General features: G+C 43.6%; 1 protein-coding gene across 29 annotated transcripts in view; it reads left to right on the top strand.

The window, feature by feature from the left end:
• Positions 1 to 20,813, top strand: part of TCF7L2 (transcription factor 7 like 2) — a 180,796-nt gene that overhangs the window by 141,091 nt on the left and 18,892 nt on the right. For 22 of the 29 annotated variants that reach the window (XM_054831937.1, XM_054831949.1, XM_054831959.1 and 19 more), the window contains 3 exons: positions 11,504 to 11,636; positions 13,788 to 13,890; positions 16,635 to 16,721. In XM_054831937.1, coding sequence (XP_054687912.1) covers positions 11,504 to 11,636; positions 13,788 to 13,890; positions 16,635 to 16,721 — 323 coding nt within the window. The remainder of the gene's footprint in view (positions 1 to 11,503; positions 11,637 to 13,787; positions 13,891 to 16,634; positions 16,722 to 20,813) is intronic. The other 7 variants (XM_054831950.1, XM_054831941.1, XM_054831940.1 and 4 more) reach the window with 1 other exon arrangement.

Raw genomic sequence — 20,813 nt, 5'->3', positions numbered from 1 at the left:
TGCCGTGTTGTTGGGGCTTTTTACTTGTCAAACTGGAGCCTCGTTGCTTTTGTTATTGCCGTGTAAAGGGAAATCGCGGGGTTTTGTTTTGGTATTAAGGGCCTTAAAGATTGCTGGCTGACACTTTGCACGCGAAGGCCAGAGCAGTGCAGGGAGAGGGGGGACGGTGCTCAGGCGGCCAGAAAACGCACAGATTTTCCCCCTGCTTGCTTCATCTGCCCCCAAGCCATTTTTTTTTTCCCCGGGTCCTGGGTGCCAGTTTGCGTTTTGTTTTGGTTTGTTTCGGGGTTTTTTGTTTAGCCCGCAGCCCTCGCAGATTAAACTGCCGCTTAAAAAGCAAACCTGGAACCACTCAAGGTCTCCCTGTTTGAAACAGTTCTAATTTTTTCCTATATTTGTTTAGTTCTGTTGTTTCGTTCTTTGGGAGTAAGGAGGGGATGAACTCGCTCGCGTGAGTCACCCAGATGTGCGCGGGGAAGACAAGTGTTTGCAACTGGTTTCCTTCAGCGCCTCATCCACAGCAGCGTCCGTCCCGCATGGCAATCGCTCTCCCTGCACGCAGCATCCCTCAGTATTAACAAACTCGCTTAGAAAGTGAGGAGGGGAACAAGGCGGCCATGGTTTCCTAATTATTCCCCGTTCAACCACCCTTTGTGGCTTTTGCCCCTGTTGCAGAGTCACAACTTTGCAACTTTAGGGAAAGGGATAAATAAGAGATGAGAAACTGACTCTTGGTGAACTCGGATGCTGCGCTTTGCCCTTGGTACCCGGCTGAGATTTAGGAAGCGGGGCGTCTCGCCACTTTGGTAGGCGAGAGCGAGGCACAGGGGAGCAGGCTTCACCCTTGCTCAGTTCAGCGATGCTCTCTGGGTACCCCTGTTTATTATCACGCAGGAGCAGCTTGGGAAAATACAATAGCCAGGGCATCGTAATGTTAGCGATCTCGAAGCTCCCCTTGCATCGCTTTTACGGTGGGGTCAGTGGTTTACAGAAATATTAAATGCTAAAGGGGGAGTGGGGGGAAGAGAGACCAGAGCTAATGGTAAAGGTCTGCCAAATGTCACCTCAGTGTTACAATGACAAGAAAATATACTTTCCTTACAGCTCTCCCCCTAAGAAATTTGTTTTGAGGGATTTGACAATCTTGCAGATAAAGTGACTGCTTGCTACACTTAACTGATCATGCTCCCTCACGGCCGGCCGGCGTTTCCTCGCTGCACTTAGTAATACCTGTGCAACCTGGGTTGTAGTAGCATTGTCATTGATTTCCAAGGTAACTGCTTTTTAGCTCTTCTGAGCACACATACCTGCGTAGGGGGGGAAAAGTCTTTTCCCCACTCCCTGGAAGGATGATGGTAAAGTGCTATGTCGGAAAAGAGAGGAGGCTTCTCTAAATTTTGATAACTGCAGCCGACAATTTAGAAATAAGACACTTCTCACAGCCAACATGACAGTGGATTTTGAGCATTCAGAAAACACCAGGCCAAAAAACTGGAGACATCTTGATCTTTTAAGACAGCTTTTCCAGTACTTTAAGTGAAGGGGGGGAGCGGGGAAAGAAAAAGAGAGAGAGAAAAGCTGCAAGGAAAATAATACAAAGCCAGCACAATTGGCATCTAGACAGTAAAGAAAAAAGTTTTTGAGGTTAAGAGAAGGAAAGACAAAGCTGTTATGTACCCGAGGGATGCAATTTTAGTGGGAATGGAAGATTTGAGTGGTAAAGGAGGAGCGCTTGCCTCTGGGTTCTCTCTCTTCCAGCAGTTCGGCTGCTGGCATCTCAATTTGAATTGCTGGGTGAGTAGCACTTTCTGTCTGCGCGCTTTCTGTCTTGACCATTGAACTTCTGATGTGACTTCTCTCCCTCACCCCCTCTCTCCCTCTCCTTTTCTTTCCTCCCGTGTGGAATCAAAAAAAAAAAGGGAGGGGGAGAAATCAAGCAAGCATCTCCAGCTGTGACCTTTGTTAGCGACGTTGTTTTTATTATTTATTTTATGGTAATCGTCTTTCTTGGTAGGGGGAAGCGCGACTTTTCGATGACACTTTAATTTTACAGCTGTGGCGAGGAGCGAGCGGCAGAGCACCGTTTTGTCGCGACACAATGGTGCAGCGGGGCAGAGTTGTTGCACTCCTCCTCTTTGCCCTTCTCTCCGCCTGATTTTGGGGTTTGGTTTACAGAAAGCCGAGGCGGGGGGGGGGGGGGGGCGGTGAGGGAGAATTTTTTTTTCTCCTGCATCCAGGGTGGGATCAGGGTGTGTTGAGGGGGGGTTCAGAGTCTGGTGTACAGCAGGTTTCAGGAGCTGGTTTCTGGATGCTGAACAATGGTTACCAGCGAGGGAGAAGTGTGTGCGCGTGTATTAGCTGTGTGTTACATCTGCAGTCACACACTCACACAGTGACCATGACATCACTAGCTTTTCTTTTCTTTTTCTCCTTTGGGGCAGAGGGGGCCACTTCAAAGCTTTCTTCAGTTCAGTACGATATTTCCTTAACTCTGAAACCATGAAGGTAAAAATGTTTGTTTTGTTTTGGGTTTTTTTTTTTTTTTTTAAGGAGAAAAAGTTGGTTTGTAGCAGGGCACATATATTATTACAGTTAAGGGGGTTTGGAAACAGACTGGTGTAACTCTTGACATACACAAAATGATATTGAGGGGGGGAATTATTAAAAATAGTACATAGTAGTTTTTAATTGGGTGCTTTTGATCCTGTGGTTGGTTGGCACTCAGTTAAATTTTCCAAATTCTTCAGAAAGCTCAGCTGTAATGTGAAAGATGAAAATTTTAGGGACACTACATAAAAAATATTTCACCCAGTGATAAACAAATAGGAAAAATAATACTGAATGTTGATAAATATGAGCTAACGTGTGTTTTGACATAGTGGGTCTGTGTTCGTTATCAGAAGTCCATCAGACTTTTTTTCTCCTATTAATATGTTTTACAGAAAGTAAACCTACCCCTCAGCCAATTCTGTATATTGCCCATAATTATACACAGAAAATAGAAATGTATTTAAGAATTTTAGAAAGCATCGCATTTTCACTGGAGGTTTTGTGGGAATCTCGAGTTTTCTGCTGTTTTTTCTAACTCTGCCAGGCTTGCTTAGAGTCACTCAATCCAGGAGAAAGATTTCTATCACTTCAGTACTCTGTGATACTTTTGCCTGAGTAGCTTAGTCAATTTATTTGCCTTTTCTTGTATAAAACAAGGGATAAAATTCTGTAGAATTCATCTAAAATGAATTAATCTAAAAGGACAATTATTTAGATGTTTCTTCTTTCACTGCATGTTGTTGCATACACAGGTTTTACGTAGCTGGTGATGAGATCTCGTAAGCGTTTTACCTTTAGAGGAATTCTTTTTATTGGGACTTGGGGCGAAAGGCCTGGCAGTGCTGTATGAATGTGCCTCTTTCTTTTCTTCCAAAATATTTGCAAGGTGGTTCAGTTCTGATGTGTGTTGAACATCACATTTTTTAGGGAAACTTTGTTGAATTTGTTCAAGAAATAATTGATCTGGACATACTTAATTTCTTTGCTCAATTGTTTTGTGGCAGCATGTATTGTTTTTAGCACATTAAAAATGAAAATGTTTTTTAGAGCTTTTTTTAATTTGTTAAGCTATTTAATATGCATTTGATAGATATATTGTGTATCGGTATTGAGCACAGTCCGCTATAATTTGTGAATACTGCATTTTAAAAAGCTGTACTGAAAACTTGGCATCGTATATTGAGGCATGTACGTGCATGTTAGTGTTTTAATAATGCTGTTATTACTGAAATTGCCAAATACAAGTGGGTAGAGGCATGCATGCTAATTTTTTTTCATTTCTTGCAGTTTTTTTAACAGCCTCACATTCAAGTTTTTACTGTCGCAGATACCCTAACAAAATCAGTGGAGCTTTTTCTCCTACGGTATATGTTCGGCTAGTGCTGAAATATGTGATTTATATGCAAGAATTAAAGCTGTTTATAATGTGGCATTTCAGAGAATGCTAGGCACTAAGTAAAATTGCATTACTGGGTATTCATACAAAGCACATAACAAATAAAGGTCTATTGGGGCAATTATAAGCACCCTTTCGCTTATATTCACTTCTCCCTTCTTCCCATCTTTTTGTGCTTGCATTATTGCTCCGTGTCCCTCCCCTCTTCCCCCCCCCCCTTTATGTTCAGGACCGTTTCCTGAAGACCTGCTCAGGTTTCACCAGTCTCTTTGCTCGGTGGTGGTGTATCCCGCACACCTTGTACCGCTGGTACTGCTTCAGAGAACGGTGGGGTTTGGTTTTAGTCTAATGTATGCCAAGCCTTTCTGCTTTTTGCCTTGTTAGACATGAACGAAGGCTTGCCTGCTATAAAGAGATAATATCTGTCTGGTAATTAACTAAAGTATGCAAAGAAAATGCCGAGTTTTTGTCAGGTTGGGGAAGAAACTGTCTCTCTCCTTTTGTAATGGAAGAAATAGATGTGGGCATGTCAGTGCCTGAAACTCGAAGAGTCTAGGGACGACCCTGTCCTCCTCGTACGGTGAAATCCACCTGTTGATCAAATCATCTCTAATTTTGAGATACAGTGTGAGGCTTGGCTGGATACATGCAGACCACTGTTAGTGGGCTATAGTTACTGGGGTAACTGGTGTCCAAATTTGTATGGCAAGATCAGGCAGAGCAGATGCAGCAGAGTGCTTTCTCTTTATCAATAAACCATTAAGAGAATGCTAACTGGCATCAGTGTAATTCCAAATGATGCTAAAGGATCTCAAAATATACAGCTGTGTCTAAGCAGGTGCTTGTCCAGGTCTGACCTGACATGAGAGTAACACCACGTGGTCCAAGAATGCAGCACTTAATTTGTATTTAAAACCCCAAGCTTCTTTTTTTTTTTCTTTTTTACTTAAAAAATCCAAAAAACATCCCAAATACTGAAGCAGAAAGATGACAGTCCACAACAGCTTTGAAAGCAAAGTGTGAGCACACTTAATAATAATATTTTACTGCTAGTGTTTTTAATTCTTCTGCATAAGAACTAACAGGCAGTAATTAGATGGCTAACCCCCAGTTCTTACCCTTTTGGGCTAGAGGATTTGGCGTATGCTAATTGTCACCAGATCATTTTGCATAATTGCCTTTTGGCAAAATTAAGTGGAAATTTCCTGAACATCTTAAACCCTGACTTCCCCACCCCTCACCCCCCCCAGTACCTTCACTCCCTTGCAGGAAAGATGCCGAAAATGTCAAGCACGGTGGCTTAGTGCTCCAGTGTGCAGGGGGCACTTCATCATGGTTAAAGGGGAGGGGGGAGAAGAAAACGATTCTTTTCTTGAATGAATTGCTGGACACTTAAAGCCAGGAAGCTGATTTTGTTGTTTTGGCTGAGAGATTGCTAACAGAGCATGAGTTGGGTAGTTTTTTTGTGTTGTGGGTTTTTTGGGGTTTTTTTTTTTGAAAAGCCGGCAGTGCTTGCAGGAGCAGGTAGGCGCTTGCTGGGAAGTGGTCAAGGAGGGAGGGGGAAGAAGCAGAAGGATGCAAATGTGTCGTCTTGTGTGTCGTGTCCCCCCCCCCTTTTTTTTTTTATTAAGGAGAGGGTGGGGGGGCTGAGGTTTTTTGTCAAGCTCTGTCTAGGGGGGATATTGTCCCAGCACATGGTTGTCAGTGCTCCTGTCATCATTTGTGTGAGAGAAGAAAATGAGCCTTTTTTTAGCAGGGCGAGTTGTGATTATCAATGGAGGCCTTGTCTCCCGCTACAATGGGCAGTTAGCTTAGGGCAGGACCTTAGGCAGAAATCAGCTACATTAAACTGTGAAAGGGCTCAGGCCACTGTATCAGCCATAATGGAGCAAGGGGAAGTAGTTTTCAGGAGAAAATGCTTAGTCAGGTGTGAAAGCATCCTTAAAAAAAATAAACTCTGACTTCACTAGCTAAACAGAGCTGGGTAAAATTAAATCTTTGATTTTTTTCAGGAAATACTTCATCACTGGCATTGAATTTTTATGTTTCCGTAGGGGTTGAGGACCAAGTTAACATATAGCTGGTGGGTTTGGTTGGTTTTAGCTTTTCAGTTAACCTGAATGAACAGCTTCCCTGTTGAAGTTTGGGGTGCCACCCGGAGCAGCTGCCCATGTGGGTGATCCCCAGGGCTGGAGTGGTGCTTGATGATGGGTGCTCTGCTTTGGGTGTTGGTGACCCTGGCTGGAAATGAACGAATATTCCAGTATTTGCAGCAATATTTTGGGATTTGCCTTTTCTTGCAACTTAAGCTGATTTGGGGTGGGGGTGTCATCCCTCGGCAGAACCAAGGACAGATCAACCTTTAGGAGAAAAGAAACTCTCCTCTTACGAGCATCTTTGGAGCTGCAGAGCAGCTCAGGAACATCTGTTGGCATTTCACTGGCCATAGTCAGCATAACTGTAATAGCACCATCTGGAAAATACAGGGAGACGAGTTATGAACCTATTTTTTTAATGTGAACTGGTATTGAATGGTACCCGTTGCTAAGCCCAGGGAGCAACTCCAGGAGGGCCTGCTAATTCAAGACCACTGTCGACCTTCTGCATCCACCCTGGAGGAGGGGACAAGGCTGACAAACCCTCTTCTGTGCTGCTTTTGTTTTATTGTATTAGGCCCATAAAGGCGGTTTCAGAGCCCATCTTTCTTCGGCAGAAGGGGACAGCAATGGGGAAACGGGGAAGAGGAGGACATAGCAAAAAAGACAGGCGGAGCTCTAGCTCCATTTGTTTTCGGTGTCTGTTGATTAATAGGTTTTAAGGTGAATGGGGAGCTCTCATTCCTCCTCTGTTACCCGTAGTGGAGGAAGGGGAGGGGGCTCCAGGGTGCAAGTGCCTGATCAGTCCTTCCCATGCCATGTTCCCGGTTGGGGGTGGCTGGGGGGTGCCCGGTGGGCGGCAGCACATCCCTGCCTCGCAAGCAGGACTTGAGGCTTTAAGTACACTTAAAAGGTTGCCTGGGTCGGGGAAGGGCTTCCCTCCCTGGCTGTGGCCACGGGAGCTGTGCCGGCGGCCACCAGAGTTTCAGGTTGTGCTGGGGCAGGAGCATCCCCCTGCCCTGCCCTTGGCTGCTCGGCCGGGGACGCGGCGGAGCGGAGTCTCCCACCGGTTGTTCGTCTGAGGCCAAAGGCTTTGGCTGCTTCGATGCTGCGATGGCATGATGGCTTGTTTTCAGCCTGGGTGGCTTTTTTTGCAGACCTGCTTTTACTAAAACCACGTTATCACAGCAAGGACAAATCCTCTGGCCTCCCTGGCATGTTTTTTCTCTGACTTTGAGTTGATACCATGTTTTTATTACCAAAGCCAAACAAGCTATGAATTTGCAAACAGAAATTGCAGTAACAAACTCTTCCTATTTAAAGGTTGTTTTTTCTTTGTGTGCTCAACAATACAATGTTTCATCTCGTGCAAGTCTTATGCTGCTTTCAGAGACTTAGGAACTATTGATTTATACAGCATGTATTAACTTCTTCAATAAATGGGGAGTATTCATCAGTGGGGTGTATTAAATTGGGCTGTATATGCATAGAAGCATCTTTCTTCCTGTTAATGAAATGTCCTTACCATGCAACAAAGACTGATACACAGCAATTTATACACACAATCCCCTGCAGTTTAAATCTGAAGTTCAGAATTTTTTTGTTTTTCCCTAAAGGCACCTATCAGAACTTAGGCTAAATGGATCTCAGTATCCCTCCCAAGCATATATCAGTCCAAAATCTGTTGTGGTTCTGTTTTGTTTTGGGGTTTTTTTGTTGTTTCATTCCAGAGCTCCGTTATTGTTTAAAGTCATCTGTGTTTAAGCACTCCCAGAAGCATTTCAAATTCATATAGAGAGATTTAGTAGTTGAGTCCCTATGGGGACAATTTCCTCTGGTTTGCTTCAGGCAGGGGTTATCAAGAAAAGCAAACTTCTGTTGTTTTTTTGCAATTCTTTACCATGCCCTCTAACCCAGCATATGAGACCCCAGCTTTCAGTGGAGAGGAGTGATTTATCAGCAGATGACTTGGTACTTTGTAGACGCTGGGATTTCTCTCCAGAAACCTCCACTTGTTCCTGTCCTATTACCGCATGCCCTGATGCTAATCTGTGCGTACCAGCGCAGCTCCCGTTTCTGTGCCTGACGTAGCCATAAATGGAGTTCTTCAAGTTGCCGGAGAAATTCCTGCATCTCACAATGGGTTTTAGCTTAAAACTACCCTTGATAAAGTACTGGCAAATGTATATTGGAAAAGGTCCTTTAGCAGGGGGATGGCTGAGGTCATCTAATAGGTGTCTCCTATTGATGGCTTCTGTGGTTTACCTTTCATTGCCAGTGGATGGGGTTAGGACCACACTTGTTACTCAGGCAGAGCTCCCATTGACTTCAAAGGAAGATGCATGTGCAGGATTAATCCTGCTCTTTCCCAGCTAGTCCTTTCTTTTTCTCTTTTCCAAGGAAGCTTAGTTAACTTCAGGAATGCTGCTTTTGAAGAGCAGCTTATTTAGCATATTATGCATGATTAGCTTGGCTTGCAAATTGTGTGTGCTGCTCTGAGCGGGGCTACAGTCCCTTTTCCCAGTGTGTGATAAACAGTGCAAACCAGAATGCAAACCTGGCCTGGGGTGGTGGTACAGATGCAGACTGATTTGCAGGGGCAGTGGATCACACTCCTCTGTCCCTGAGAGCATATTTTTGAGCATGTAGATGACAGTTTCCCCTTTTCCCCTGGTACATTCTCCCCATACCCACACCTCTACTCCAGCATCATCAGAGTGACAAAAAAAGCGTCCTACCCTTACATCCAGTACCTTTATATGAATTGTCTGTTTCACTGCAGGACAGTCACCCAAATAAAAATTACTTACCTGGGGAAAAGTTTGCAGACTAAGGTTCTAATTCTTTGTTGTTGACTTTTATTATTTTTTTCCTTTTGCTTTTTATCTTTCTCTGATAGGTGTTAGATAAAATACATCATAATTTATCACTCAGGCTGTTTTGTGGAGATATTGCAGTGGGTCTTGGTATATCAAAGCAGTGAGTGGTAGTTTCCCGCAGTTTACATGTAACCTCCTATGGTATATCTGGCTTTGGTGATACAGTTACGTAAGTCCAGCTTTCCTCTCACATGTTGTTTCTTGTTTGTCAGCTTAAGTCTGACCCTCTAATGTTATTCTGTCACTTACTTATTTTTTTAACTAACTGATTCCAGAGTCTAGGAAAATAAGCTTTCCATGGAAGACAACCCTCAAGGTCTGTGATGATCTGGGTGGGGGTTTTTTGCAATGATGTGATGATAGACTTGGGAGAGCACAGAGCTGCAGCAGCTACCAGCCACACTGTGGGTCACTTAACAGCAAGAGTTCACACAATGCTTGGCCAGCAAAAATCCCTCTTATTGGGAATGACTTTTTTTTACAAACCAGATCAAGTGGTCACTTGGCATGTAATGGCAACAACTCACGTGTTGTTGAGTAGATGCCTGCTAGTTTGCATCGTGTGTAATACGATTTGTTACGTGAAGCCCTTTTCAAACCCTTCAGTTATTTTTGGACCACTTAGGTTGGCTTACTTGGAAGAGAACAGATTTTGGGTAAGAGCATCTCCTTCAGCTTTTTGAATTAGGGGGCTAAATCCCCATAGTTCCTCTGATGCCAAACCATTACGGGTCTGTGCGGCCAAAAGTTGTCCTTGGTTGTACAACTGGCAGGAGACCTGACCTACAACCCAGCCAACACAACGTGCTGTAATTCCCAGCGTTGGCTGTCACGGCCGTGTTCCATCCTGCTTTGTGGCCACTTGACGCGGGACTCTGCTGTGCCGCAAGCATTGTATTAGAGGGGAATCATTCTGTGGAAGGGCTGCAAAACAAAATACACACAGTAAAAGTTGTGGGAAGCATAAGCGCTGCTCTTTGGCTTCCTTCTCTTGGATGCATGCTTTTTCTGCAGGTTATCAAAGGGGTGAGTCAAATAGCTACATATGGCTGGGGCTGGGGAGCCTCCTGGGCTGGGGGTGGCTGGAGGAGCCAAAGCCAAAGTTTAGCTCGGCCAAAGCACGACGGAGGGACTTCTTGTTTACTCAGAGGAAGACTGATGTTTCTTTTCCTCGTAGCTCTCAGTCTGTCTTCCCTCTTCCTTCCCCCCAGTCTAGAAACTCATTCTCAAAGAATAACTGAATTATTTTTGAAATGCTTTTAAGGGAAGCTCAGAGCGTTTGAACTGAGATCAGATAATAACTTGTCTAAAGTGGCGCAGCGAGGGCGCGTGTGTTTGGGGGTGCTGGGGAGCGAGTGGTGGGGTCAGAGCTGTCCTCGGGCAGGAGGGTGAGCAGGGGAGCGCTGGCAGACCCTGAACGGCAGCGGCGCTATCGGGGGCTGCCGTGGTATCACTACTCTATTTTAATGTGATTCCTTTTACTTGATGTTAATGCAAGTTGTTCCTTACTTAAAGTAATAAAAGGAAATGAAGACACATTCTAAAATGAAACCTGACTCTAATCCATTCATCATCTAATACCAGCCTCTTTATCTTTGCTGGTACCTAATCTGGTTAAATGTCCCTGTTGTAGGATTTTAGTGAAAATCCTCTATGGGGAATAGGGTTTTTTGCAATTGGATTACTCGCAGTAAATGGTCCAGCAGTTCGCTTGTTTCAGCTTAATTTTTCCTTTGTGATCTTGTAAGGGTAAGTTACAGTTCAGCCTGCCTTTTCCTTTCATTCATTCACTCCTTTTTTTTTTTTATTGTTGTTAAGAAAAAGATTTATTTTTTTTTCCCCCAGAGCTAGGAATGTGATAGGGAAAACCTCATGATATCTGCGTGACTATTCCCCCCACAAGAGTGTTCATTTCAATGGCTTTATCTGGGGTTTTTTGCCATTATTTATATAGCTGAATATTTTAGTAGCCTAATTCATCAGTATCCAGTTTCCATTTATTAGTGCTCTCTGATGAATTGATAATTAATCAGCTCTTCTAAAATATATATATATAAAATATGCAGGTGATCACTTGTCAGCTTAATGCTTGCTGATGAAGGGAATACTCTAGCACTACAAAGGCTTTTTATCTGGAGTATTTGCAATGAGCAGTAAAATGCAGAACTGAAAGTGAGGACAGGAAGGGGAAAGGAAAAGACCTACAGGTCAGTGAGCATTTGGGTCTCTTGCTAATTAAATGGGGGACTCTGTCAGCCCCTCACTGAAGAGTCTGCCTGCATCTTCAAGGTGAAGCAGAAGATTATAAAATAAAAAGGAAAAATTTTAAAGAATTGCTGTTGCTCTGTACAGGAGCGCGACGGGTCAAAAAGATTAAAGAAATTCAAGAGCAGGGAAAGTGCGTGAGGAGGTTTTAAGCAACAGGGTGGGAAAACTGCAAGGGTGACGCCGAGAAGGGATCTGGAAAAGTCTGAGGATCGTGTTGAAATCCTGGGTACTCGGATTTCTGTATGTCGTGCCTCGTGCTGCAGTGGGGAGTACCCAGCACTCCTCTAACGCCATCGTCCTTTTTCTCTTGACAGTCTAACAAAGTGCCAGTTGTGCAGCACCCACACCATGTACACCCTCTTACGCCGCTTATCACGTACAGCAATGAGCACTTCACACCGGGAAACCCTCCTCCACACTTACCAGCCGACGTAGATCCCAAAACAGGTAGGTGGGAAGGAGTTTGGGCTTTTTTGGAGAGTGGGTGGGTGAATTTTTCTACTTTGCATATTAGGGGGAGAGTGCGGGAGGCAGGATTTCCCATGCTGGAGCACCAAAGGGGGCATGTAAAGTGTCAAACACATGCAAAAACACAGACATAATAGTTTCTTTTTAAGCCAATTAGGCTTCAGAAGGAAACCTACTGTGTGAATTTTCATAAAGCTTCTGCAGGGTGATACCAGAGTTGCATGTGTGGGGTCGTTCACAGGTGTGTTTCTTTGCAAGCACGATACCCCACCTAGCAGTTCGATCTACCAAGTGCTTGGTTTGCATGCATGACCCAGAGAGTTAAACATGTACGTTCTGTGATCTGCACTTACAAAATTGCAGCTGGAATTTTAAAGGTGGTGGGTCATGACCGGCTTCAGAATGAATCTCTTTTAATTCCCCAAATCCCATTGTTTCTGTGTCAGGAGTTCAGCCATTTTTCTCCTATAATGTTGAATTTTCATCCACTCTAACTACTTAGCTCCAGCTCTGTACTTGCAGCTCTTTTCCCCAATGTAAGTCTACCCAACTCTCAGTTCAGCCTGAAGGGCAGTCTTCTTGAATATAGAGCGCCGCGTAAAACCCTGACTAGATTTATTGGTGTTACAGAGTAGAATTTACATGTTATTCTAACTTTTTAAGAGTCCCTGTTTAACCTGAGGGCCCGGAGAAGTCAAACAGTGTCAATCTTCTTTCTTTGGGCTGCATTGAGTTCCTAGTGACAGTGGTTTTGTTTTTGTTAATCCAAATCCCAGCTAGTTAATTGGAAAGTACATCAGAAACTGAATTCACATCAAAGGAATCGCTCTGTGTCGGCCCTAACGTATGCAGATAATTTATCTAAAGTCCAGCCCTTCAATGAGGCCGTGCATTAGCTGTTTTTCACTCCCTGTGCTTCAATTGGGGCCCCCTTTTAATTGTGCTTAATGCTAACTTCACATGGCTTAAAAGGAATCCCTCTCGCCATCCCTGGGTATTGCAAGTGAATGGCACAGTCAACCTCTCATTTAAATAATGGTAGTACAGGGAATAGCTTTTAAATGGTTATCGTAAAACATATGATTAACGTCTGTAGACTGTTTACTTTTCTTCTGTGAACATTCTTTCAAGTGTGCAAATAGCTCGCTGGATGGTTAAAGCCCAGTTAATCTGTTTGGGTTTTGTAATGGAGAAAAAGCAATGTCTGCATGAAAATGTCACACAAGAAGATTTAATTTAGAGATTAAAAGCTTTCTGAGTGACTTAAAAAAATAGTTTTTAACCATGAATACAGTACCCCTTCCTTTTAATGCTCTCTGTTTTAATTTTGCTTCTGGTGTGTAATTGTGCTCTGGCTTGTTAATTGAAAGACCCAGTCTTGTAACCCTTACTCCTCTAAGTAATTCCTACTTGCTCTTAAGGTAAGGAGCATTGAGATTTAAGCCTTCCGTCTGGAGCTGGTTTCTACTCTCCGAGTAGGAACTGCACCGGTTTCAGAGAGGACGGATGGGTTCTCTGTCCATCCCTGCACACCTTCGGCGTCTGCCCCCCATTTTAGCAAGCACTTCCAGGGGTTCTCCCCTCCACTCCTAGGTTTCGGGAAGGTTTCCTAGGTTTGCTCAAAAGCAAACATCATTTGCAATTATAATGACTTGGTTGCTCATTTTGGACATTACTTTGGAATAACGCCATGCTATTGAGTACACAAAGTAGGGGTAGGGCCTGTTCCCTTTCGGTGACTTTGAGACTAAAATAACCACAAAGTTATAGACAGAGGGACCATCTTTCTGTTGAGTGTTTAAGACAGCACCCAGCACAGCGTCACACCAAAACTATAGCTGAGACTCCTAAATTCTCATCCTAAATAACAAAATAATTATCTCTGATTGGAGAGGTGGCTGAGGGAGCGAATCACATCAGTTTTTCTGGTTGAATCTCATTTAACAAGATGCCAAGAGGCTCACTTTATAAAATAAGACTGTGAAACAGCCTTTGGAAACCCAAAGTGAAGCCATGAGTATTGTAATAAACATGACTAGATAGCAATTTAGAAACATATGTGCTTTTTCCTTATATTTTATTTATTTTCATGTCTCAATACTAACGCTGCTTTATGTTCCCCTTCTATAGGAATTCCAAGGCCTCCACATCCTCCAGATATATCTCCTTATTATCCATTATCACCGGGCACTGTAGGACAAATCCCCCATCCGCTAGGATGGTTAGTACCACAGTAAGGAGTTCCATTTTTTTAATTTCCTTTTTCTTTTTTGATTTGTAAAATTTATGTTAAAAACTGTATATGTGTGTGTGCGCGCGCGTGTGTGTGCACGGAGATAAGTCTGTTTGTCAACTGCCACTTCATTGAGTGGTTATGAATTTACCCACCTCATGAAGATTAATTAAAACTTATCCCAGGTCACGTGTTTTTAAACAAACATGAGCAGTTGGGCACAGCTTTGCCTGTCATCTCAACCAGCTGATGGCTCATGAAGCATGAATTTTTAAACCCCTCTTTAGAAATACCCTTACACTGCACCACATGTGTGTTTTTTCAAATTCTGGTGGGTCAGGGTGGTTCTCATGGACTCTTTTTTACCAGGGCCATCCTCACTATAAATATGCAATTTTAAATTTCACTGGCCTTCCCTATTGAAACCCCTTTTGTTTTTCTTGTGAAACAGTAGAGCTTTATATCAGTCAGTGAGCAGCATTCCTGGTCGAGACGTGGCTGGGCAGTTGGCATCTGAGGAATGGAATTTTCTTGCAAACAAGAAAGAGGAATTAGTTTACTTTAAAACTAGCTAAGAAAAAAAAGCTGTGGAAAGTTGGTTTGGGGTTTTGTTTTCTTTTCAGCTCCTCGTATCCCACTTGCAGAGCCTTGTTGAGTATGAGGTTCCCTCCAGTAATTGAGTCCTTATTTTCCTTTTTTTCTTATGTTGCCATTTCTGCAATGGGTTTATAGCGTACATAAGCACTGTCTAGGCCTTTTGTACGGTATATTTGATTTAAATACTTATAAAATACATTTGTATTGCTGGGTACAACAGTTGTCTGTATTATAAATCAAGATTATTGCCCTATTTTTCTCACATAACAGGCCTCATCAATAGTAGTGAGGTTGTATTTCTTTAGAAATGAATTGCCCAAAGCTAGAAATAGTTTGTTCCTGCTCGAGGTTGTTTGGCCAGCTGTGCTAAAATACCTCTCCACAAGTTTGCCCTCCGTAAGGAATTGGAGTTCACACCCTGTAGGAGAGCAGGGCGTCCCCACGCGCACCCAGGTCTCGGGCAGGGACAGGGACTGGCATCAAAGGCTTTGGGGGCCTTTCTCAGGCACAGAGCTGTGGCTGCAGGAAAGCTGGAGTTCAGACCTCAACCTCAGGAGCCCGCTTCCGAGCGCTTTGCAGGCTGCCCTTCCTTGCAGGGTGGTCGTGCAACGTGCTTGGGTAGAGGCTCTCCCACCCTGAGGGTGAAGCACGTCCATCAGCTCTCTGCAGAAGGCTTGAGTTTCTCCAGAAGAGCACAGCATGAGCAGAACTAAACCCCAGAACATTGGTTCTTGAAATCTTAAATTCCTCCTCATTTGTGGTCATTTACTTTTTACGTAGGACACCCTGAATGCTGGTAGAACACACGTCAGCTCCTTTTCTTCTTATTTCTTGCTTGCAGGGCCTAGCTGCAGTAAAGCCAGCTCGTGTGCCTCTGTTGCAACTGCTTAGCCCAAGTTTGTACAGTAACAGCCTCAGCATTTAAAACAAATATACTCAGCTAATGCCAAAAATCAGTAACGTTAAAGACATGAGAGAGTAGGGAAGAAATTCCTTGCTGTTGTTGACCTGTGCCTCATTGTACATCTGTGTCCCAGAGCCTTACATCTTTGTGTGCGCAGACTCAGGTTTGTCCTCCTTGAGCCCCAGGTCATGGCTGCCAAACCCAGGCGAATGTTGCCACGTGTGGCCAGTTTCATCAGGGAGGTGCTAATGGCCGCCTCTGTCACCAGAAGACTGACATCACCGTTGGTTTATAACAAGCCAACACCTATGGCGTACTTATCTACCCACAGCTTTTCCAGATTCTCTGAGTGGTTTTTGTTGAGGAATAATACCATCACATTTGCTTTTGCTCTAGGAGAGTAGCATGGCCAACTTTGCAGAAGTAGCCCAAGGTTTTTATTTCCCTTCTCGTTGCCACTCATGCTCCACCATCAACTTCCCAACCCATCTATCCTCAACTGGCCTGGATGTCTCTAGCATTGTCCCCCTCCAGAAAGCATCCTGCCCAGTCAGATGATATATTTGAAGGACAGATGAAAAGAACTAGCTAGCACAGACAAACCTCAATCAGAAAAAGTTGTGTGTCTTTCATGAGGATGCTGTTTTGCATGTTGCTGTATTTTTTAATTATTGTAATGAGGTGTGATTGTCTATTGGTTACCCACAATACTTCTTGGGGACTCTCCCCCGGTAACTCTTGTCAACACTTGTTAATCTGACAAAAGGCTACAAATTAAGCTCTGTTAATTTAATGTTTTCTCACCGAGATCTAAATACCGAAAGAGGCCCAAAGCGCAACTGAAGTCCTTTGATTCACTGTACTTTATTTTGGTATAAATTTACATTCATTATTGTTTTCCTTTGGATGTGTAGCCCTCAATTAGTGTGATGGCTCCATTAAAGCAAGCGAGACTTCGCCTTTAATTATTACAACAAAACACCTAGTTTCAGCTTGGGGAGAGGGTCTCTATTGACATAAGCAGAGGTTATAAAATTTAATTAGCCATTCCTATCAGATTTATGGCATTCAAATTGTTCTGTGTTTCTTTCCTTTGATCCTTGCTGTACAATCCCCAAGATTTTTGTTCTGATCAAATGAGAATAAAGCTTACTGTGCAGAGAGAAGTTTTTTGTTGTTTGTTTTTTTTTTTTTAAACCCTTTTTTCTTTCTCTCATTCCTTCTTTCCCTTCTTTTTTTCCAGGCAAGGTCAGCCAGTGTACCCAATCACGACAGGGGGTTTCCGCCACCCTTACCCAACAGCTCTGACCGTCAATGCTTCCATGTCAAGGTGAGTTCAAATGCTGAGGTCCTGAATCAAGAGCAGATGTAACTCCTCCTGCCACCCTCTTTAGAGGAGGGCATTTCATCTAGGAAGCGTATTTCTGAAAACACTTCAGTTAAACAGTCATCCTTAGTTTTCCGGTGGGGCGGAGGAGGAGAGGACAAGGGGTACCTTCCTATTTGATGAGAAGAAGGTGTCCTAGAATATGTTTTTGAGGGAGAGGTGAAGGAGCGGGAAGTCATCTTTAAAAGCCAAATGAAAAAGCTGGGAGAACGTGATGTTGAAAAAGCAAGATGGAGAAGTCGTGACACCTTTTGCTTTCTCCGTGGCTGTCACCCAGAGCAGCGCGCTCTGTGCCAGAGGGGAGGCTCAGGAGGGAGGAGGGCTGCTTTTCAAGCAGAGTTGGGAGGAAGGTTATGGCGCTATGTTTTCGCCTACCAAAGCTCCAAACGCTGATAGTCAACATAAAAGAGCCTGCCTGACCCTCTAAAGCTTTAGAAGTATATATTTCTCCCCCTCCCTACCTCCAATTAATTCCATCTAATTTTCCAGGGGCTGCTAGTTTTATTTACAAACTGGTTGGCAGCACTATGTTTAAGTAATCACTAATTGCTCCTAATGATAGTTTTATTTTCTGTTCATCTGATTTTCAGTCTAGTTAATTAAATCGGTGGAGGTTTAGACTTTCCTGATGGGCTGAAACAGCTAATCCATTTTGATGATGGCACATAATTAAATTAGCATGCATTACATAGCAAGGTTCCACGTCTCTTCCTTGCTCTGTCCCTTCCTCTCCATCTCTGCAGTTTAATACGTGAAGGTTGGCGTATAGAGGATTTAAGGAGGAAAAGATTGGTGGTGGGGGGAAACACACTTCATTGAGAAATGGAAACCTCTAACTAGAGCTCGTGAGTAAATGGGTAGGGAAATAGTGCTTTAGAGAAGTAGAGTAAAAGCGAAAAATTAAAATTTGCTGGTGTCGCTCCAGCAAATAGAAAGACAACTGGAAAATCAGCTTTTAAAGAAGAATTAATAGACCCAGCACGGGGGAGAAAAAATCCTGGGTTGGGGAGAGAGCTGCAAATTTAAACAATGGTTCCCTCCCTCCATTTAATCTTTTTTAATATCTATAAAAGACTTGCAGGCATGGTGTGAGGCAAAGTAGAGCTTGATTTAGTTTAATTATTATTAGAGAGGCAAGTCATTTGAGGGAGGGGGAAGATGTGGGAGGGGGGGAGGCTATATTCCCAAGATAGGCTTTATGAAAGGTATCTAGTTAAAAAGAGTACACAGCAAATTAAATACATTATTGTGGTAATGGGACGACAGAAGTAGAGGTCTATTATACTTATGGCAGTTATAGGAAATGTAGGCTCCTTGCCCTGTTCTAGCACATCCTTTGATATTCATTCCATTCAGCAGCAGGGCCAGGACTTCTCAGAATTAAGTGATGGGTCATTATACTTTAAACACCATGGAGAAGCCTAGATTGGCAATTAAACAGCACTTGCTGACACTCGCTTGTGCCACCCTGTGACCCCCTTTAGATTGAGTTGTTGGAGCTCGGGGCCCTCAGCCTGCTAAATTGGTAGCAGGCACTTCTCCTGACGAGGGCTGGCTCTGAAATCTGCTGGCTTCAAAGGGAGCAAGATCATGTATAAACCATAATGTGGGTGCACCGTGGCTCAAAAAATAAGGCAGGAATAGATGAAATGTTACAAGTGCAAGGGGAAAATGAGAGAATAATGACAAATCTAATGCAACTCAAAGCAGAATTGTTGCACAGAAAAATGCATCCCACTGCTTGTGCATAAAATCAAGGCAGGCAGATGACATCCAGTTAACAGAAACATGTCAACAGTGAAGTAAAGTGAGAGTGAGTAAGAGAGAAGCCCCTGAGACAGCCAGGAACAAAAAATTAGTTGTCCTTAACAAGTTAAGACTCATCATTATATTCTGGCTTGGAGCCATAAAAGGAGACAGTGGTGTATAATGAGCTGCTTAGAATTTTTAGGGTGTTTATTGCAATTCATGGAATACTTGTCTAGAGAAAAAAATACAGGGGGAATGTCTTAGGTGAAGGTGAGGGGTGTGCGTATACGCACACAGCCTTTCTTTTTGTCTCTGACATGCGCCCGTACACGCGCACATGCAGGCTGATGAATAGATTTAAGATATTTATCCTTTGTTTTAGCCCGGAAACTTCTCTCCTGGTTTCCCACACATGGGAACACCCTCCGGGCAGACCGTGCTCTTGATACGTGGTTTGACGCGTGTTTTCTCATGCCCGCCGTATCAGCTGGAGTGCCGGAGCTCAGCCGTGGGACAGCCCTTGCCCTGAGTAGCCAGTGCAGTTTGGAGATGGGGGATGCCCACACTTGCCTGCAGACACGCCGTTGTCATGGCTGGCCTCTGGGCAACAGCCCCGCAGGGCCCTGGCACAAGCCTTGCGGTCGATGTGTTGGCTCTGCCCAAGCGTTTAAGCCAGGGCAAACCCCAACCTCACCCCTCCATCCACATTTTTCCAGAGCCTTCCTTCAAAAGTAGTTCCCGTCCTTGCCTGCATTATGGTATAGAATTTTGGAGCATATAATGCTTCCCAACCCTGAATATTCCCTAAGCTTAGTAATTACATTTCATTAGAATGTGCTTATGAATAGTTTATAAAAGGTTAATGGGTGACTAATAGTGATTTTCATAAATGGTTTAGACTATTAAGGTAGTGTCTTCAGGTTGTTTTAACCATTTACAACTCTTTTCTCCGCTTGTAGCATCACCCCACTCCATACGCACGCAACATGCTTACAACATCTCTTGATCCTTCATTGCCCCTCTATAATATGCTCTTAATGTAAATTGAGACAGGGTTAACTGACTGATGGGCAAACAGTGGACCCACTATGAAAAAACAACTGCTGTGAGGGGAAATCAGGAAATAATTTAACAGAATTACACCAGACAAACACTGAACAGCAGTTAAGTGGTGGCAGTGGAAAATACCTTCTGTAATTGAAATTTCAGGGGAAATTCACTTTTGCTGAATGTAATTACTGAAGTTGGAGTGTAGCCAGGAACTTAAAAATTAACACTCTCCCCCCCCTCATCAGTCATATTGCCATGTGAGTGGATGTCTACGTGGAAATAAATAGGCACTTGGACTTTGGGCTGAAACACCCACCCATCCCACTGAAGTCCATGAGATTGTATGAGTGACTTTGGGTTCTGGAGCATGATTTTATAGCCCCAAACATAGGAAGGGGTGTGTAAGTCCAATAGGCAGCCTTGTGTTTTGGAGGGAGAGAGAGATTCAGTGTGAAATAATGAATGGTCATTGGTAACGAACACACGTTTGGAAAATTGCCACCCTGACAGTAACTACTGAGCTGTAGCTGCCTGTTGATGAAGGCTGCCATGCCTCTGAAGTTTAGAGCTCAGTGGGTAAAATCTCAGCCCAGCTGAAGTCAGTGGAGGTTTCACCATCCTTGTTACAGCCAGGCTTTCACACAACATACGTACGTAGGCTTCTCCTCCTCCCTGCCTTCATTCCCATCTAGTCAGTCTCCCATGTGCAAATACTTACTCTCGTTCTCCTAAACAGTAATTTAGAAAACATTTTTGCCATAATTGGGGAGGGAAGTTATATTTTTTGCCTATTTTCTTCATCCTCCTCAATTTTTGATTAGATGGAGGTACTTAAATCTTCATAAAATATAAATAAAATAATCCCCTGTCTTTTGTTCAATTTGTTTCCCTTGAACATCCTGACCATACAACAGTCCACCATGTGGGCAGAGTTAATTTTTCAGTCTGTTTTAATTTTTGACCAGATCCTCATTTGAGAAGCCAGTCCATGACCCAGTTATTACAGCCACATCACGGGGTCCTTTTCAGAAGCTTAACCAACACCATCTTTTTGTCCCCATTAACTCCAGCTGTAATCAGTCTTTTGTGATATTTGGGAGCCCTTCTCCAGTGATGAGTCTAACCTTACACAGGTCTACTCTCATACCCTTCTGTCCTTGTGCTACCACTGTACTCAGCTCTTCTTCCTTGCTGGTGTATGCCCACTGCCCTTCCCACCATGTGCTTGTGTCAGAC

The sequence above is a fragment of the Grus americana genome, chromosome 7, assembly GCF_028858705.1.
Source record: "Grus americana isolate bGruAme1 chromosome 7, bGruAme1.mat, whole genome shotgun sequence".
NCBI lineage: Eukaryota > Metazoa > Chordata > Aves > Gruiformes > Gruidae > Grus > Grus americana.
The sequence above is the reverse complement of the archived record's forward strand: the minus strand, read 5'-3'. Positions and strand labels throughout refer to the sequence as shown.